This window comes from Oncorhynchus tshawytscha, linkage group LG16 (assembly GCF_018296145.1).
Source record: "Oncorhynchus tshawytscha isolate Ot180627B linkage group LG16, Otsh_v2.0, whole genome shotgun sequence".
NCBI lineage: Eukaryota > Metazoa > Chordata > Actinopteri > Salmoniformes > Salmonidae > Oncorhynchus > Oncorhynchus tshawytscha.
Window position 1 is genome coordinate 47,114,489 of NC_056444.1, and position 17,206 is coordinate 47,131,694.

At 42.2% G+C, this 17,206-nt stretch overlaps 3 protein-coding genes across 4 annotated transcripts; 1 reads left to right on the top strand and 2 right to left on the bottom strand.

Moving 5' to 3' along the window:
• The first annotated feature begins 1,366 nt into the window (after positions 1–1,366).
• Positions 1,367–4,202, top strand: gp9 (glycoprotein IX (platelet)). Its single transcript, XM_024375140.2, has 2 exons — positions 1,367–2,984; positions 3,185–4,202. Exon 2 carries the CDS (start codon positions 3,186–3,188, stop codon positions 3,930–3,932), a length of 747 nt encoding a protein of 248 aa, XP_024230908.1. The 5' UTR covers positions 1,367–2,984; position 3,185; the 3' UTR covers positions 3,933–4,202.
• Positions 4,203–5,071: 869 nt separating this feature from the next.
• LOC112215762 (haloacid dehalogenase-like hydrolase domain-containing 5) lies at positions 5,072–12,452 on the bottom strand. Its single transcript, XM_024375141.2, has 8 exons — positions 11,613–12,452; positions 8,877–9,080; positions 7,978–8,090; positions 7,732–7,825; positions 7,615–7,648; positions 7,332–7,506; positions 6,888–7,076; positions 5,072–6,643 (listed from the first exon to the last, which is right to left on the bottom strand). The coding sequence occupies exons 1-8, from the start codon at positions 11,730–11,732 to the stop codon at positions 6,244–6,246; spliced, it is 1,329 nt and encodes a 442-aa protein (XP_024230909.1). The 5' UTR covers positions 11,733–12,452; the 3' UTR covers positions 5,072–6,243.
• Positions 12,453–12,597: 145 nt separating this feature from the next.
• Positions 12,598–16,675, bottom strand: cnbpa (CCHC-type zinc finger, nucleic acid binding protein a). Of its 2 annotated transcripts, none has more exons than XM_024375142.2 (5): positions 16,526–16,675; positions 14,948–15,062; positions 14,524–14,589; positions 14,001–14,199; positions 12,598–13,591 (listed from the first exon to the last, which is right to left on the bottom strand). In XM_024375142.2, exons 2-5 carry the CDS (start codon positions 15,057–15,059, stop codon positions 13,474–13,476), a joined length of 495 nt encoding a protein of 164 aa, XP_024230910.1. In that variant the 5' UTR covers positions 15,060–15,062; positions 16,526–16,675; the 3' UTR covers positions 12,598–13,473. The 2 variants fall into 2 exon arrangements, with proteins under 2 accessions (XP_024230910.1, XP_024230911.1); XM_024375143.2 differs by having other exon boundaries at positions 14,948–15,091; positions 16,526–16,627.
• Positions 16,676–17,206: the final 531 nt, after the last annotated feature.

Here is a 17,206-nt window from a genome sequence, read left to right on the forward strand (position 1 = left end):
GTAGAATAATAGTGAAGACATCAAAACTATGAAATTACACATATGGAATCATGTAGTAACCAAAGAAGTGTTAAAGAAATCCAAATATATTTTATATTTGAGATTCTTCAAATAGCTAACCTTTGCCTTGATGACAGTTTTGCACACTCTTGGCATTCTCTCAACCAGCTTCATGAGGTAGTCACCTGGAATGCATTTCAATTAACAGGTGCGCCTTCTTAAAAGTTCATTCGTGGAATTTATTTCCTTCTTAACTGATTGGCTCAAATGCATTATGTTGTGACAAGGAAGGGGGGTATACAGAAGATAGCCCTATTTGGTAAAAGACCAAGTCCATATTCAGGCAAGAACATCTCAAATAAGCAAAGAGAAAGGCCAGTCCATTACTTTAAGACATGAAGGTCAGTCAATATGGAAAATTTCAAGAACTTTGAAAGTGCAGTCGCAATTTCAAGAACTTTCTTCAAGTGCAGTCGCAAAAACCGTCAAGCGCTATGATGAAACTGGCTCTCATGAGGACTGCAACAGGAAAGGAAAACCCATAGTTACCTCTGCTGCAGAGGATAAGATCATTAGAGTTACCAGTCTCAGAAATTGCAGCCCAAATAAATGCTTCAGTTCAAGTAACAGACAAATATCAACATCAATTGTTCAGAGGAGGATGTGTGAATCAGGCCTTCAGGGTCGCATTGCTGCAAAGAAACCACTTCTGAAGGACACCAATAAGAAGAAGAGACTTGCTTTGGCCAAGAAACACGAGCAATGGACATTAAACCGGTGGAAATCTGTCCTTTGGTCTGGAGTCTAAATTTTAGACTTTTGGTTCCAACCGCCGTGTTTTTGTGAGATGCAGTGTGGATGAACGGATGATCTCCGCATGTGTATTTCCCACCGTAAAGCATGGAGGAGGAGGTGTTATAGTGTGGGGGTGCTTTGCTGGTGACACTGTCTGTGATTTATTTAGAATTCAAGGCACACTTAACCAGCATGGCTACCACAGCATTCTGCAGCGATACGCCATCCCATCTGGTTTGGAATTAGTGGCACCATCATTTGTTTTTCAACAGGACAATGACCAAACACACTTTCTCCAAGAAGGAGAGTGAAGGAGTGCTGCATCAGATGACCTGGCCTCCACAATTCCCCAACCTCAACCCAATTGAGATGGTTTGGGATGAGTTGGACTGCAGAGTGAATGAAAAGAAGCCAACAAGTGCTCAGCATGTGGGAACTCCTTCAAGACTGTTGGAAAATCATTCAATGTGAAGCTGGTTGAGAGAATGCCAAGTGTGCAAAGCTGTCATCAAGGCAAAAGGTTGGCTATTTGAAAAATATTAAATATAATTCTGATTTATTTAACACCTTTTTTGGTTACTACATAATTCCATATGTGTTATTTCATAGTTTTGATGTCTTCGCTATTATTCTACAATGTAGAAAATAGTACAAATGAAGAAAACCCCTTGAATGAGGCGTTCTAAAACTTTTGGCCGGTAGAGTACATAGTCATTGTAAAAATAACAATACATAAACACGTCGCACTTCTGTTATTATTGAGCCCGGGTGCTTTAGCTTTGAAAATAGCGGAGTAGAAGTGCTGATTATGGCATTCTAAAAAGGGTGATTTAATTAGAATGATGACGAGAAGGGACCAGGTGGGAGAAAAATAATCTGTACACAGGGAGTACATTATCACTACTCTAATCCCAATATCTGCAGTGGAGATCATATGAGGTGACTACCTTTATATGGGAGGATGAAGATATGATTTTCAACATATCGCTTGTCTCTGCCAGCAACATTAGAGAACTGTCACTCGCTGTGGCTCTGACGGACTGTTATAACGTTCCCCGCCCCTACACACGCGCACACACTCTCTTTCTCTCATCCCATGCTGCAAGCTGTTCTATCAGGCGCAAGACACACAATTTAACAAGGGCAAGACAAGAGATGCCTCATTTCAATGTGCATTCAGTTTGTCCAGTGAGTAGTGAGTCAGTAAGACCCTGAGTTATCGTAAAACTTCAACTGTGACAATGTTGACAACGCTAAATAAACAAATATATGACTTATGGTATGCATGTGTTGGTCTTTGGCTTCTAATGTGTGTTATGGTGTCAGTCTTTTTCCTTTTATCTTACCATGTCAAATCAAGTAAAGCCCTTAGAAAAGTGACCCGTAGTACGTGTTATCTACTTCTTAGATAAATGTTGCATAGCTATCAGTGAGGTAAATAAAAAAGGAATGTATTCTGTATTTTTGACCTGTGTTATGGTTAGTAAAGTCAGTAATACACAGTGTAACCACTGGAGGGCGCACACATGAATAGAGATGAAGCTGTGTCAGCACGCCACCTAGTGGTGTGATGGGTTTCTAGACAGTGTTTACTACTTGATCATACTACTATAACACAGTACAGTAAAATCTGAAGTTATGCCTGCACATGTCCTAATTTGTCATGTTACCTCTGGAGTAAGATTGTGACCGGGTAGCAGCATACTCTACATAGAACTGATAGGCTACCAGCTGACAGTAATGGTAGGTGTATAGCAATAAGAAGTGAATGAGCATATTGTTGGCAGCTATGGAGGCTCATACGAAGTATATAATAATACCACATTGGTCCTCATTGGTTAAATATATAGCAGTACTACATTTACAAACTCACTTAAAAGCCTCTACCATCATTTTGGAAGATAAACCCATATCTCCTCCCAACAGAGGTGTTTCCCTCTCATCACGTGACCAAAGCTGGCCCTGTCAGTGGTGGTTCTCACACACTCTGTCGCTGTTACATATGTCCTGTGGAGATTTGACAGTTAAACACGTCTGTTATAAAATGGAGAATAGTGGCTGACTGGAAGGACATCTTCTAGAACTCTAGACCTTCTAGAACGGCACTGGACAGAATACCTGGCGAGCACCGGCCTCAATGATGAGTGGAATTACAAGAACTACCTTCTACGTTGTCTTGACACTGAAAGGTAGGCCTCACATGAACTTGAAACTAACATGGTGAGCTTGTTCACTCCATGGGATATGTTTTACCCACATCACTATTATTTATAATCCATACATGGTACACAAACAAATTTGCTGCCACAACATATTTGAAATACAATCACACATTTGTTTTCTACACTGTATGTATACATTTGATATGGCATGTTTTTTTCGCCTTCAGAATGCTCTTAGGTTCAGGGATAGCCATCCTCCTCCTCCTGGCCACTACCAGTGCACAGCCCAGCACAAAGCCCTGCCAGTGTTCAACTCTCCAGCCTTCAGGGCTACAGGTTAACTGCAGCTCCATGAGCCTCATGGAAGTGCCCCCTCTCTCTCCAGACACCACAGAGCTCTACCTCCAGGACAACCAGCTGTCCACAGTACCCTCAGGGCACTTTGACAGGCTGCAAGACCTGAGGAGGGTCACCCTGTCTGGGAACCCTTTCCACTGCGACTGTGGCATCCAGTTCCTGAGGACCTGGCTGAGGAGGAACTGGGCTGTCGTGTCTGGTGGGGTGCCCACCTGTGCCAGCCCCAGTGGTGTGGCACACACAGCAATCACTGCGCTCAGTGATGCCTACTTCTCTTCCTGTGCCCAGCAAAGCTGTGCAGGGTGGGTGTATGACACCATGGTGGGGGTGATGCTGTGTGGGCTCATCAGTCTGCTGCTGTGGGGTCTGAGGCTGGCCAAGAACTCCACCTTCACTCTGGACATCGATCAGAGACATGCAGGGTTGGAGGTGGACTCTCTGAGGTCGCTGAAGCCCAAACACAGGAGGCTCCAGAGGACTCTATCTGAGGAGAGGGAGAACTCTGCCTCTCTCACCTGGACAAACGACCCAGAGAGACCGCTGATTAACATGGAGATATTGCCCCAAATACTGGACGTATTGCACAAGAAACACAATATAAAGATAAAGACAATATAAGATTTTGGGATGATTGTCACGGACCATGGGGTGACTGGGGAATTAAAACCTAAGCTGGCGAGTGTTTTACCATCTGTTGGAATGCCATTTATCAGACTGTTTTGACTCTTGCCTTGAATTGATTTTCTTTTGTCATGAAGCCTGTAAAATCATGCTCTGGAACTAATGTCTCCCATTGTTGTTATGTAGCAGATTTGTGTTTTACACTTGTACACTGTATCTCTCCAATACAAATAAATGTAATTGAGTATAAAGTGCTCACGTCAAACACATATAGAGTTGCTAATTCATTTGACTTCAAATGCACCTGTTACATTACTGTTGCAATGCACGTGCAGTACTTCAATCCGTGGTGCTGACGATCCGCGTTGTAGTGTGATTTGAATGGTCATTTCCGATTGAGCTGGCATAAGCAGCGATTACCGCGAATGTAGGAACATTGCCTTGAAATGTAAATTGTGCTATAGTGCAGCTCTTCAGCTCTATGGATTGAATTGCACTCTTACTTTATTGCATGTTCAAAAAAACAGCTCATGCTTTATTTTACAGCCCTGTTACCATTGCTATTTAATTACAAATGACTTGGCTCTTCCTGGTATTTGTTACCTTGAATCCTCAAGTGACAATGTTATTATTGGGCAATTATTTTGTAATTACTCTTGTTACCATGTAGTTTCTGAGTAACCAGATAATTATGGGCTGTAAAATAAAGTGTTACCAAAGAACACGATCGCTATCATAGCTACTTTTTGACTGATCTTGGCGAATCTCTCTCTAGGGTGACTATCAATCAAAACTGTCCAATGTAGCCAATAACCATTTCAGATCAACTTGGCTTACTGCTCTGTTATTCCACACTGGGAGGATAGGGAGTGCCAATGTCAACAGTACTTATCACCCTCAGAGGGGCCTTGCCTAGAAGAGATACCCTCAACTGTCTGTGCCGATGGAGGCATATCCTTCCTATAATTCAAATGGACATGATCGAGGTGCAAAGTTTGCGCTGTGCCTGTTCTTGATAGTAGTGCCCATTACATGTATATGTTTTCTAATGTGCAAATACAGATAAGAGTAGTGACTATTCCCTTATGAAACTGAAGATGTGCGCATGAGGACAGTAAAGAAGAAAACAAGTAGGATTTATGGCAAGAAGATAAGCAGGTTTTATTTCCTATGGAGTCATTTGTTTTCATGTAAACAAACTCAGGCTATACAGCATATCTTCAGCACTGAAATATAAGTAGCCAGAATGTTTACTTTTTTAAAGCAACGCTATTTTCAATCATACAAGCAATATTGACATTGATAACATCTTGTAAAACAGGTAATGCATCCACTGAACTGCATGGTTCATTCACCAATGAAAATATAGCTTCTCTTATATTTATATATTTTATATAAATATAAATGGCTAGATACAGTCTTTGCATCTGCAGTCAAAGTTCTAATGCATACGACAAATTGTACATTTACAACTAAGGGCGAGTTTACGAGCCCAGCAAGATATGGTAACATTAAAATGAATTGTTTTGTTCTGTGCAAATACAGGTTATATGGTTTATATTGCTAGAAATAATGTAGACAGCACAGTTGAATGTCAGTATTGCAACCTAAACCTAATAGGTCATCTTACAGTACAGTATAATGCATTAAATCTATCTCATGAAATGCATGCATACTGTAGACGTAACAGACTAAATGTATGGTAGACAATAATATGGTCCGTTTGTGAGGGAATCTATACAGAGACTTCATAAAAATATTGCTAACTTATTGCAGTCATAAAGATGCATAAGACGACGACACAATTTTAAAATACTGTCAATCTTTATACGTAATCACAACTAAGAAAATACGTACAGTATAATACCATTAAATAAGGCTGTTATTCAAATCAATTGCCATTACTTAAAAGTGGGTAATTGTGCTAAACTTGATTAGTTTTAAACCCACAATGAAACAATACAACAGCAGCAATAAGAGTTCAATGCTTTACACCATTACGAGTTTGAATATGACCTCTTAAGATCCTTCAATGCCCTGACAAGTTGTAAACACTGTCCAAAGTAACTCCTTGTGTGGTGTTTTCCCAGCTAAAAACCAAGGGAATCTCCATGTCCATCGTACCATGCAAAACAAATCTGCACAACACTAGTCAGTTTGGTAGGATCTGCTCTGCATTATTTTGAGCACCCCCTCCTTTTAAAGCCAGAACCATAGAATTAGAATAGAATCCATTCTGATTCTATGGCCGGCACAGGCCAACCGAGATCTCTACTGAGGTCGCCATGACGACACCAATCGGAGAACTTTACTGAGGCACAAACTTCTCCTGCTCAAAGATGAGCTCCACAGCGTCAGCCACATCCTGCACGATGTGCCCGGGCTCCACCAGCGCCGGGTCAAAGTGGAAGTCCCGGTGCCCGTGGAACACAATCTCCTTGATGCACTGGTTGGTGTCATTGGGCACCTCTGTGTGGGGGTTGTACACCCCAGTACATACCAGGATAGATTTGCAGGAGGTGGCGGAGGGGGGTGCCAGCTCGCTCTCCCAGGCATTTTCTACGTGGTCGTTGACCTGGGGCAGGGCTGCGGCGGAGCCCGTGGCGGTGGCCATCTTGGTGACAGCTTTGGAGGTCTTCCTCCTTGTCCTCTCTTCCAGGTAGCGGTTGTAGAGGTTGGCCCCATAGATGTCAGTCATCAGGTTATCCCTGAGGGTGTAGAGAGGCAAAGAAAAAGAAAGGAAATCAAAGAGAGGAATCAAGTTGTACAGACACAACATCGCACATAATGGACATCAGCATATATGCATCTACTGTCAAGATAAGGCCTTGAATCCCAAAAGAACAATCAAGTTTTTCCATTATCATTGCCCATTTGTAACCTAGTATATTTTTCACGTGAAATAAATTGCTACCATTTTTGCTGTAAACAGTGAGATGCAAGGTGTCTTACCCAATAGCATAGAGGGTGGTGATGGGCTGTGTCCAGTTTCTCTCCACGGCCTGGCCTCTGATAAGGTACTCAGCAAAGTGATAGGTCAGTTCACTGGGCTTCCCCATCAGAGCCTTGTACTTCACCTCTTTACCTGTTATTTTCTTATAGATGTTCTCCAAGCACACAAGGAACGTCCCATGACCAAACCTGGTGTTTACATGATGTACAGAAGCAAAATTAAACAAGTCAACTAATCCGGCTCACTAAACCGCTTTTCTTGAAGGCCAGAATTCAATGAGCTAGGTCCCATTTTGCATCCAGGACATCAATAGATTCCATGGTGAAAAAACAAATGTCTTTAAGTCTATTCACTTATTTAAACATAATAAAATATACAAATTTGAGTCTATTCATATCGGCCTTTTCACCACATTTCAATAACAGCTTTAAGTCACTGGTTACCGTGGAGACTGGGCCTCGGCCATCCACATGAGGTCCATGTTGCAGGCCAGCAGGGGGAGTTGGGGTAGCTTCTGGCTCTGGTGGGCTCCGCTCAGGTTCCCATTGGTCAACAGGATATCAATTATCAGCTGGAGGTTGGTCTCCCATCGGATGGGCTCCCCAAACAGAATAACAGCTGGACCGGGAAGAAAAAAAAATTGGAATATGATGGATATGATTTGCGATTACTGTGACAGTTCAATAAAAATATACATCAGAAGAGTATCTGTACACGAGCTCTCACCTTCTACTGTGGGAAGGTTGGCAATTGGACTGGACTGAGAAAGAAAAAAAATGGAACATACTTAGGAAAGCCTCTGAAATATAGCCCGTCTATGGATCTTGATGTATACCGACTCACCGGCACTTTGGGTCGTCTGTTGTGGTCCACCATGTCCAGAAGAGGAAATGACTCTCTCAGCATGTCGACACTGACCACATTCTGGAAGCCCAAGCTATAACATGGTTAAGTATTACACCAACGCATTGCAAATTCATCACAATCAGCTCGTTACTTAATTAGTGTGTAAAACAGAAGATATTTTCCCTCATCAGGCCAAGCAGATGCTTTGATCATGTCTGGCAACATATATTTCAAAAAGGATACTTTTTGGCAATATCCAGGACGGGTCCTTGTCCTGACACCAGAACACACTTGTCATGGTACTTCTTGAACATCCTCAGTGGACTGTGTGACATCATCACCTGGTCCATAGTGATCTGGTAACAAAAACACCTGTCAGATAGGCTGAGCCAGAGCATGACTGGTATGAGACCTACAGCAGGCACTATCTTCAAGAGGTGATGATTAGTTTGATTTACTGTGCAACAATACACACACACAAATTTTTATGTCCTGTCAAAATGCTGCATACAATTTTTTTTTCCCACCTTTATTTAACCAGGTAGGCTAGTTGAGAACAAGTTCTCATTTGCAACATCATTGTCTAGGTACCTCAATTATCTTGGTAACATCAATGCACATCATTGTCTAGGTACCTCTGTTGGTTATCATATTTCGCCATCATGTCGCTGAGAACTCGTTCAAAGTCAACAGACAATGTAGCACACTAACATGGAACTCTGTTCCACATCAAGTATCTGACGCAAGCAGCAAAATTTGATTTAAAAAACAGATTAAAAAAACACCTTATGGAACAGCGGGGACCGTGAAGCAACACAAACATTGGCACAGACACATGCATGCACACACGCAACAGATAACATACGCACCATACATACACATGGATATAGTACTGTAGATATGTGGTAGTGGTGGAGTAGGGGCCTGAGGGCACATAGTGTGTTGTGAAATCTGTGAATGTATTGTAATGTTTTTTAAATTGTATAAACTGCCTTCATTTTGCTGGACCCCAGGGAGAGTAGCTGCTGCTTTGGCAATATTGTTCAGACTAACCTCCCACACGGACCAAAATGAAATGAGGGCTTAGTCATTACAGTTTGTGTGTGGCAGAAGAGAGCTCTGAGTAGGTGAGAGACACTTACAGGCACACCCAGGATGTGAGAGAGCTGGTCCGCTTTCATCTGCCGCATGCAATTCCCTGCGTTGGTAACAAAAACAACTGGCACCACAAATTGGCCCTGAGAGTTGACCAGTTTTTGGAAGGCCTTTTTTGCAGCAGGGATGGGCATCTTTCCCCGGACAAGCACACCATCAATGTCAAACAGCAGTCCAAAGCGTGGCTGTGGCTGAGGATGGGACAGGGAGAGAGTGACTCATATTCCACATTTTAGATCACTACATGCCGACATAAAAAAAACTGTAATGTTGACATCATTCAACATTAAAATGATTACACTCAATAGCATAGGACCCAACATATTTAACATCCCTAAGCCATGGATCCGAGTTGACAGGAATAAGTAGACAGGAATAGTTACAGGATCCTGTGTGTAGTTCTGTCTTAAATATACGCCTATAGTAAGGATTTAGTTTCTATAGCTATGTAACAACACATCTACTTCCAGAGTGTTGCTCAACAGTCTTAGCCTTGTACAACAATCCTGAGGTCTTGTGAGCTTACGTTCTGTTTCGCTATGATGTGGATCAAGCTACAACAGTCTCGAGGTAGATGTGGAAGGAAATGGGAATTGTGCAGGCAGCTCACATAGAGAAAATAAGCATCATACAATGGTGTCCGGAATTATTGGATCCCCTGATAAAGAGGAGCAAGAAATACTGGATAAAATAAATACAAATACTGAGCTATATCGTATGATCCAAAAAATAAAACATTTTATACTAATACAATTGCTCAGAGAAAGAGATTTTGATTTACAAGTAATAAAAGATAGGGGTCAAAATGACTGGAACCCATGTTTTCAATACTCCAGCGCCCTCCTCTTGTGAAGATAACGACACAGCCTTTTTCTAAAATGTTTAATGAGATTGGAGAAGACTTTGGGAGGGATCGTAAGACCATTCCTCCATACATAATCTTTCCAGATGATTGATATCCTTTGTCTGCCCTCTTCAATTCAAACCACATGTTTTCAATGTGGTTGAAGTCCGAAGACTAAGATGGCCATTGCAAAACGTAGATTTTGTGGTGCGGGTGCACCGGTATTGAGGTAATATGTACATGTAGGTAGAGCTATTAAAGTGACTCTGCATAGATAATAACTGAGAGTAGTAGAAGGGAGGTGGAGCAATGCAAATAGTCTGGGTAGCCATTTGATTAGATGTTCAGGAGTCTTATGGCTTGGGGGTAGAAGCTGTTTAGAAGCCTCTTGGACCTAGACTTGGCGCTCCGGTACTGCTTGCAGTGCGGTAGCAAAGAGAACAGTCTATGACTAGGGTGGCTGGAGTCTTTGACAATTTTTAGGGCCTTCCCCTGACAGTGCCTTGTATAGAGGTCCTGGATGGCAGGAAGCTTGGCCCCGGTGATGTACTGGGCCGTACGCACCACCCTCTGTAGTGCCTTGCGGTCGGAGGCCGAACAGTTACCATACCAGGCAGTGATGCAACCCATCAGGATGCTCTCGATGGTGCAGCTGTAAAACCTTTTGAGGATCTGAGGACCCATGCCAAATTGTCTCCTGACGGGGAATAGGTTTTGTCGTGCCCTCTTCATGACTGTCTTGGTGTGTTTGGACCATGTTAGTTTGTTGGTGATGTGGACGCCAAGAAACTTGAAGCTTTCAACCTGCTCCACTACAGCCCCATCGATGAGAATGGGGGCATGCTCGGTCCTACTTTTCCTGTAGTCCACAATCATCTCCTTTGTCTTGATCGCGTTGAGGGAGAGGTTGTTGTCCTTGTACCACACGGTTAGGTCTCTTACCTCCTCCCTATAGGCTGTCTCATCATTGTCGGTGATCAGGCAATGTGTTCTTCAATCTCAAAACATTTAAAAAAAAGGCTGTATCGTTATCCTCGCAAGGGGTGGGTGCTGGAGTATTGAAATCAGGTCAAAATGATTGAATCCCTATCTTTTTTAGATTTTTTTTTTTATTACTTGGAAAACAAAATCAATTTATTTTAGCAATTGCACTAGTATAAAATGATACAATAAATAAAAATGTGCATACAATATTGCTCAGTATTTGTATTTATACAGTATTTTTTGCTCATCTTCATCAAGGGATCCAATAATTCAGGACCCCACTGTACATGCACCTCTGTGTCCTATTATTTAGAGAGAGAAAACAAGATGTATTCCAATTCATTGTAGACTATATTACAAGATGAGTGATGCAGAATTGACTGCTAACAGTGCATTTGTGCGATTAAAGGCAGACGACGAGCCCCCCTGGGAATGAAGAATTAGAATGCATCATCAGAGGCTAAAACATCCGCATTGAAAGCTAAAAAAACCTCAACATCGACTCAAGATTGCGATTTGGCATAAACAAAGGGGACGTTGTTTTGACATATTATGGAAAATCATGACTGTTTTATACTGGCCTGGTTACCACAAAATGTGCAACATTTGTCTACATTGAATAAATAATGACTGGGTTGTGTATTTATTTATTTATCAAGAAAATACCCCCACATCTTGCATTTAGGCTAGTTGCCCTCACAAGTCTGCTCCCATAGAGGCAGTAACATTCCGACACAAAGCGCACATCCAAAAAGTGACCTTTTCCAATGCTACATTTTGGTGTGCCTCATTTTACAAGGAAACACTTGGCTACAATGTATTGTCAGAAGTCTACAATGTATTAACGGACAGTGCAGAATCAATTTGGAAGCAACAGCTGCAGTTCAAATCGTACCTTGCTATCAGACACGGTTCCGCTAAACCCGCACTGAGAACCGGCAAATCCAGCTCTTCGCTTGACTTGTCGGTTACACAGGGCGTTCAGAGCCCGGTAAAACTGCAGGAGTCCCCTCATCTCCTACTTTCACCGAGGACCGAAAAACAACGAAACCCCGAATAAAAAAAAGGGGGGCCTGGGCTGAGCTGGCTGTTCAGTTGGGCTAGTTTTCCTCCAATTTTCTCCCGTATGCATTTCTTTCTGGGCAAGCCTAAATGACGACATATGAGAAGTAGGAGGGCCTTTATCATGCAGACTGTTGAAAGTCGTCAACAGCGGCAAAACTAGACTGCGGCCCTTGCTGCCATTTTGAACATCAGGGGGAGCGATAGAAATAAATGGAAAAAAGCAACAGCAAGTATACTGGACATCTCAAGCTGTATGGCTATAGATTAAAAAATATATAATCTACTGCTTTTATCACCACCGCACCAAATTAAAACAATCCGACTTAATCCATGTGTGTATATTTGTTCTGTTAATGACAGGAGACCAAATAAGGCCTGAATTGAATGCAAAATTGACAACAGGATAGCTGAGGACCAAGTGGGTCTTTATATATATATAGGTTGGCTAAATTTACACTGCAAGTGCCACCTGGGGGTATTTGACATGGACATCTGAGCCAATGGTTAAGAGATGACAGGAGGATTCCCTATGCAGTTTGGCACATGTTCTACATTCTCCCCGAGAAGAAAAGTCTGCTGTGGTTGCTTAGTTCTGCACTGTAACTGCTGGCCATGTCTGGGGCTACCCACAAGCAATGACTGTTTATTTGTAAGTGAATTTCAAAAATGTTGAAAGGACATTTCTAGGGTAGGGTTGTTCAACATGAAAGTTAGTTTTAGCCTGAACTGCTGACAAAGACACAACTACTGTCAAGAAAGTAGCAATACAAGACCTAGAAGAAATATAAGCATGGAAAGAAATGTAAACAATCATCCTCCCTGTGCTCCTCCAGCTTTATTGATAGTTTAAAATTACATTTCTATGTTCTAGGACTTCAGTTGCATTTCCTTCCGACTTAAAAACTGAGTACAAGCAAATGGTATTTTTACAGTAGTCTAAGTGATATTGTACAAAAATAACATTTGATTTCTGTGAAAACATTCTCCACTCCCAAATAACTGCAAATTCTGATGATCTGACAACTGTGTTCTTGATGCACATTTTTCCTCCAAGGTAAAAGTTTCCAAAAATCATTTTTGGGGGGGAAACGTCTACCTTGGACTATTTACCCATACTCCTTTAAATTGTAAACAATTATTTTTTTTCTATTATAAAAGAACTTAAGATTCTTTCAAAACGGCTTTTGTCGATATAACACATCATTTATGTTATCGCCTGGCACTTAGCTGCTTGTAGGGCCCAGATGCAGATGGGTCATATGGTGTGAACTGTTACCCATGTCATATGCTCTTGGCCAACTCATATGTTATCCCGCTAAAACAAACCATACATGGAAGTCCAGGTTTCTTTTTACTCCCTTCTTACTGAGACTCACTTTCCACAAGCCCAGAGGTCCTCTATATCTCATATATTTAGTCCCATTCATTCATCTCTGCTCACCAGTGGCTTGGAAAGGGGGATTCTTTAACAAAGCATTAAACATAACACTGCTACCAAACTAAACAAAATTTTTGTGTTGAATGCAGAAAGATTTTTTTTTGACCCCTTTCTCAATATTACATGTCGAGAGGCTCACTGGCCCGGGACTAGCCTCGGTCAGCCAACCTTTGGCCGGTGAAGACGATTCAGAGAAAATAATACAACCAACCATCAACCAGAAAAAAATAGGAGGGGCAACAAAGGGCACTGATTATGCTGTGGCTTCAATGGTGCACTCTTTCGCAAGGTGGCCGGTGTTGCCGCACTTGTAGCAGTTCACCTCACTGGCTTTGCTGCACTGCACAGCCACATGGCCGATCTCGCCACACCTGGGGGAAGGGGAAACAGAATGTCGACCAAGCATAAGAGTTCATATTTGCATGGCTCTGGCGAACTAAACTGGAAATGGCTGCCACGGCAATGGTTTTTGCTAACTCTCAAAAAAGCACAAACATTTATAAATCTAGATACACAGCACAACTACTTGAAAGCTTGCCAATTAGATGATACATGCCTATAACTAAAGACTACAGCAAAATCATTTGTCCCCAAAAGAAGGGGGTACCAGAGACTGCATGTCACTCCTGAGAAGACTTGTCGAAACACGTTGCGTTTGTGCTTTCAGCAGTTGTTAGTGAAGATTGCTATGTACATGGGAACATGCAAGCATGAGTCGGTACCATGTGTTTTCATTACCACATTTTCCCCACAAAATACTTTCACTATGTGGTCACTCACCTGTAACATTTGACTTTATCGCAAAGTTTCTGGATGTGGCCAAAGCCTCCGCAGGAATAGCACTTCTGCTCGTTGGCATGGTCGCAGTCGCGGGCCACGTGGCCAGCCTTGCCACAGCTGTAGCAACACTGCTCCCGTTCCTTCTTGGGCTCCTTGCAGTCACGGGAAATATGGCCGCTCCTGTGGCAGTTGTAGCAGGCTGAAGAGAAGAAAAAGAGCGTTAAAGATTTGTTCTCTACACGAAAGCAATTAACGACATGGCTATCAATAATTAAAGCACATCTTCCAAACACCATTATTATTCAACCAACAAGAATGTGGCGTACAATGTTAATAGCAAATCCCATGTGTCCCCAGATCCTGACAGCAGGACCCAGTACATCGTGACAGTCATGAGAAAGCCACAAATATTGCTCACTCCAAAGCTGAACAAGTCCAAACTAGAGCTACAAGTACAAATTTACAAAAACTCTGGTTTTGAAAACCATTTGCATGTACTTAAAGGGATCAAAAGTATTCTCACCATCCTCAGTCTGTTCACAGTCCCTGGCAATGTGACCTTGCTCTCCACAGCGATAGCAGAACAGATCTAGAAACAAAAGGTGACCGAGGTTTACGCTACACTCATCCGTGAAAAGAACACCGGCAACTTACGGAGGAGGAACATGCATCGTTTGGCCGCCATGACCTAGGTGCTTGTGAACTAAATCACTAGAACAAAGTAATATACGTTATTAAAACAACCGTGCTTCATCGTTTGAATATCCCAGTGATGACAAAGTGATATGACTGAAAGCCCCTGACAACACTGGGGCTATTTCCCATGGGCGAAGACCTTTGTAAAAAGATTAAGGCAGTTGCTTAGAATTGGTCATTTAGCTCTCCGATTGACAAACCAGTCTCACACACAGTGCAGAATTTGAGTGTCACAAAAACAAGAAATGTACCCTTTCCCCTTCCTCTGCCCCTGCCGCGGCCACGCCCTCCAGCTTCGGGACAGTTCTTGATCCAATGCCCAGGACGGCCACATCGGAAGCACTCGCTACTGCTCATCTCCATAATCTGCAGAGAAAACAAAGGAGGCAGGAATTCTAAGGGCATGTTAGACAATTCAACACAGCAGAGGTAAAGGTCAGGGTTGTCTAATAAAAGCTGGGTGGATCAATGGCTTGTTCCTGACTCAACCATGTGCTAGCCTGAGTAGTAAGTCCTGGTATCTGGCTAGCTGGTGGCTACTAATTCTAAAATGTCTAAAAGAAGGATCGGTAAGCCACCTGTCATTATTTGCCTTGTAATGAGTTAGGCAAATGGTCTGCTGGTATGAAAGTACACATGACAAGCATACATTCATTAGTCTCTGAAAATAATGAAAGTATGTTAATTCAGAGTCAATACCAGCTACATCTACAATATCTAACCTTGCCATGTTGTCCACATTCATACATTGGTAAAGGCACGGACATCAGTTTCTCTGTCCATTACCCCCAAGACAAGTGTTTGCTGAAAGGCAGCAAAAGCAGAAAGCCATGTATAAATGTAGTTACTGTAACTAGATAGATTAACTGACGGTACATCCAGCTTCGAAATATGACAACATCTTGTTTACAAGGTCGCTTGCGCAAATACAATTTCAGTAGTTAGCCACGTGCAGGATGTTATGAATATGCCAATAAGGGGGCAATGAATTAACATTTCGTGGTAGCTTCAATACCTACGGTGGTTTGGCCATGGCTACCTGCTAGACCAAGCTTACATGCGGGCATAAACTATTAAACGTGCCTACCCTACAATACTAGTGAAGCCAGCTAGGTAGTTAGCCAGCCTACTATCTAACAAAATAGTAACGTTAGCTAGCTGCAGTAATGAAACATGTCACGCCTGGTCCGTTGATCGGTGAGGGTACCTAGCACACACAAACCTGGTTAACTGCAAAACATTGATTATTCTCCCTGAAATGTTGATATAAGTAATTACTATTTAGACAGATCCATTAAATTGTATTTATCTTCGGTAAAAGCATGAATGGTGCATGAGGCTTTCTGGCCTTGTCACGTTGAGATAACAGCAGCTGCTGCTGGCTGAAGAAAAACGGTATCACCACCTCTGCAGTTGAGTGTGGCACTAGGCCGCGTCGCAGCCATACAAACATTAATCAAAATGGAAGTGATCAACCACATTCACAAATAATTCGTTTCAATGGTATATTGTTAGACACCTTAGTCGGACACATTTTAAATCAGGGAAAATACTCATTTTAATAGGGCTAATTTCCCGCGCATAACGAACCACATCGTAGTAGCTAGCTAGCCAACGACAACAGCCACAGATCCAGTAGAAAAGGCTAATGCTAACGTTACCCGCGTTGGCGGACATCACTCAGCAAGTCATTTCGCAATAAAAAACACATGATTTCGATTTTTTTTTTTTATGGCGCTTCTAAGTTTGACACTTTAGCTAAAGTCGGAAATAATAACGTCAATATTTTTATAATTAAAATATCTCCGTGAAATGTTTTTATTACTCACCTTCCTTAGCTAGCAACCTAGCTACGCGATTCTCTGCTGTTGACGCCTCCTCTCTCCGTTGCGCCACATGCGGTGTGAACACGAGTTTCTACAATGTGTCATTCACGTTATCCAGTCAAAGCTAACGCAGAACTTGGGCACGGTCTTTTTGCAGTACCAATGGCAAACGAGCGTATGTGGACACCGCCTTCCAAGGAGTGGCGAATCACTGAGCAAGACAGCAATCATGTCCCGCCTCCCAGGGTGTCTCTCGTCTGTTGTCAAATCTCAGATGATCTCATATTTCCATCTGTTGATGTTAATTCATTTGCCATGTATTTCGCGTAGAATTAGCCTAAATACAATTATGGATCTTCATCTTTCCTCTTTGGGTTACATTCTAATAGCTTTCCATCTCCAAATATTCAAAATATAAGAGCGGTAGGTGTAGGATGCATCAGCGTTGAATGACTAACACCAGTCATCTCATGGACATGTAGGCAATCAATCAAATATAATTATTGAACATTGCCCAATGAGTGGTGGATAATTTTGATAGAAGGTAAAGGTTATATCAAGTTTATGAATATTAGTGTATGGGATAAATGGATGCAGACTGACCCATCCCTGTTCCACACAGAGGTTGCATCATAGGTAGGTATTTGAGTACAGTGCTGATTAGTGAGAGACATTACACTGAAT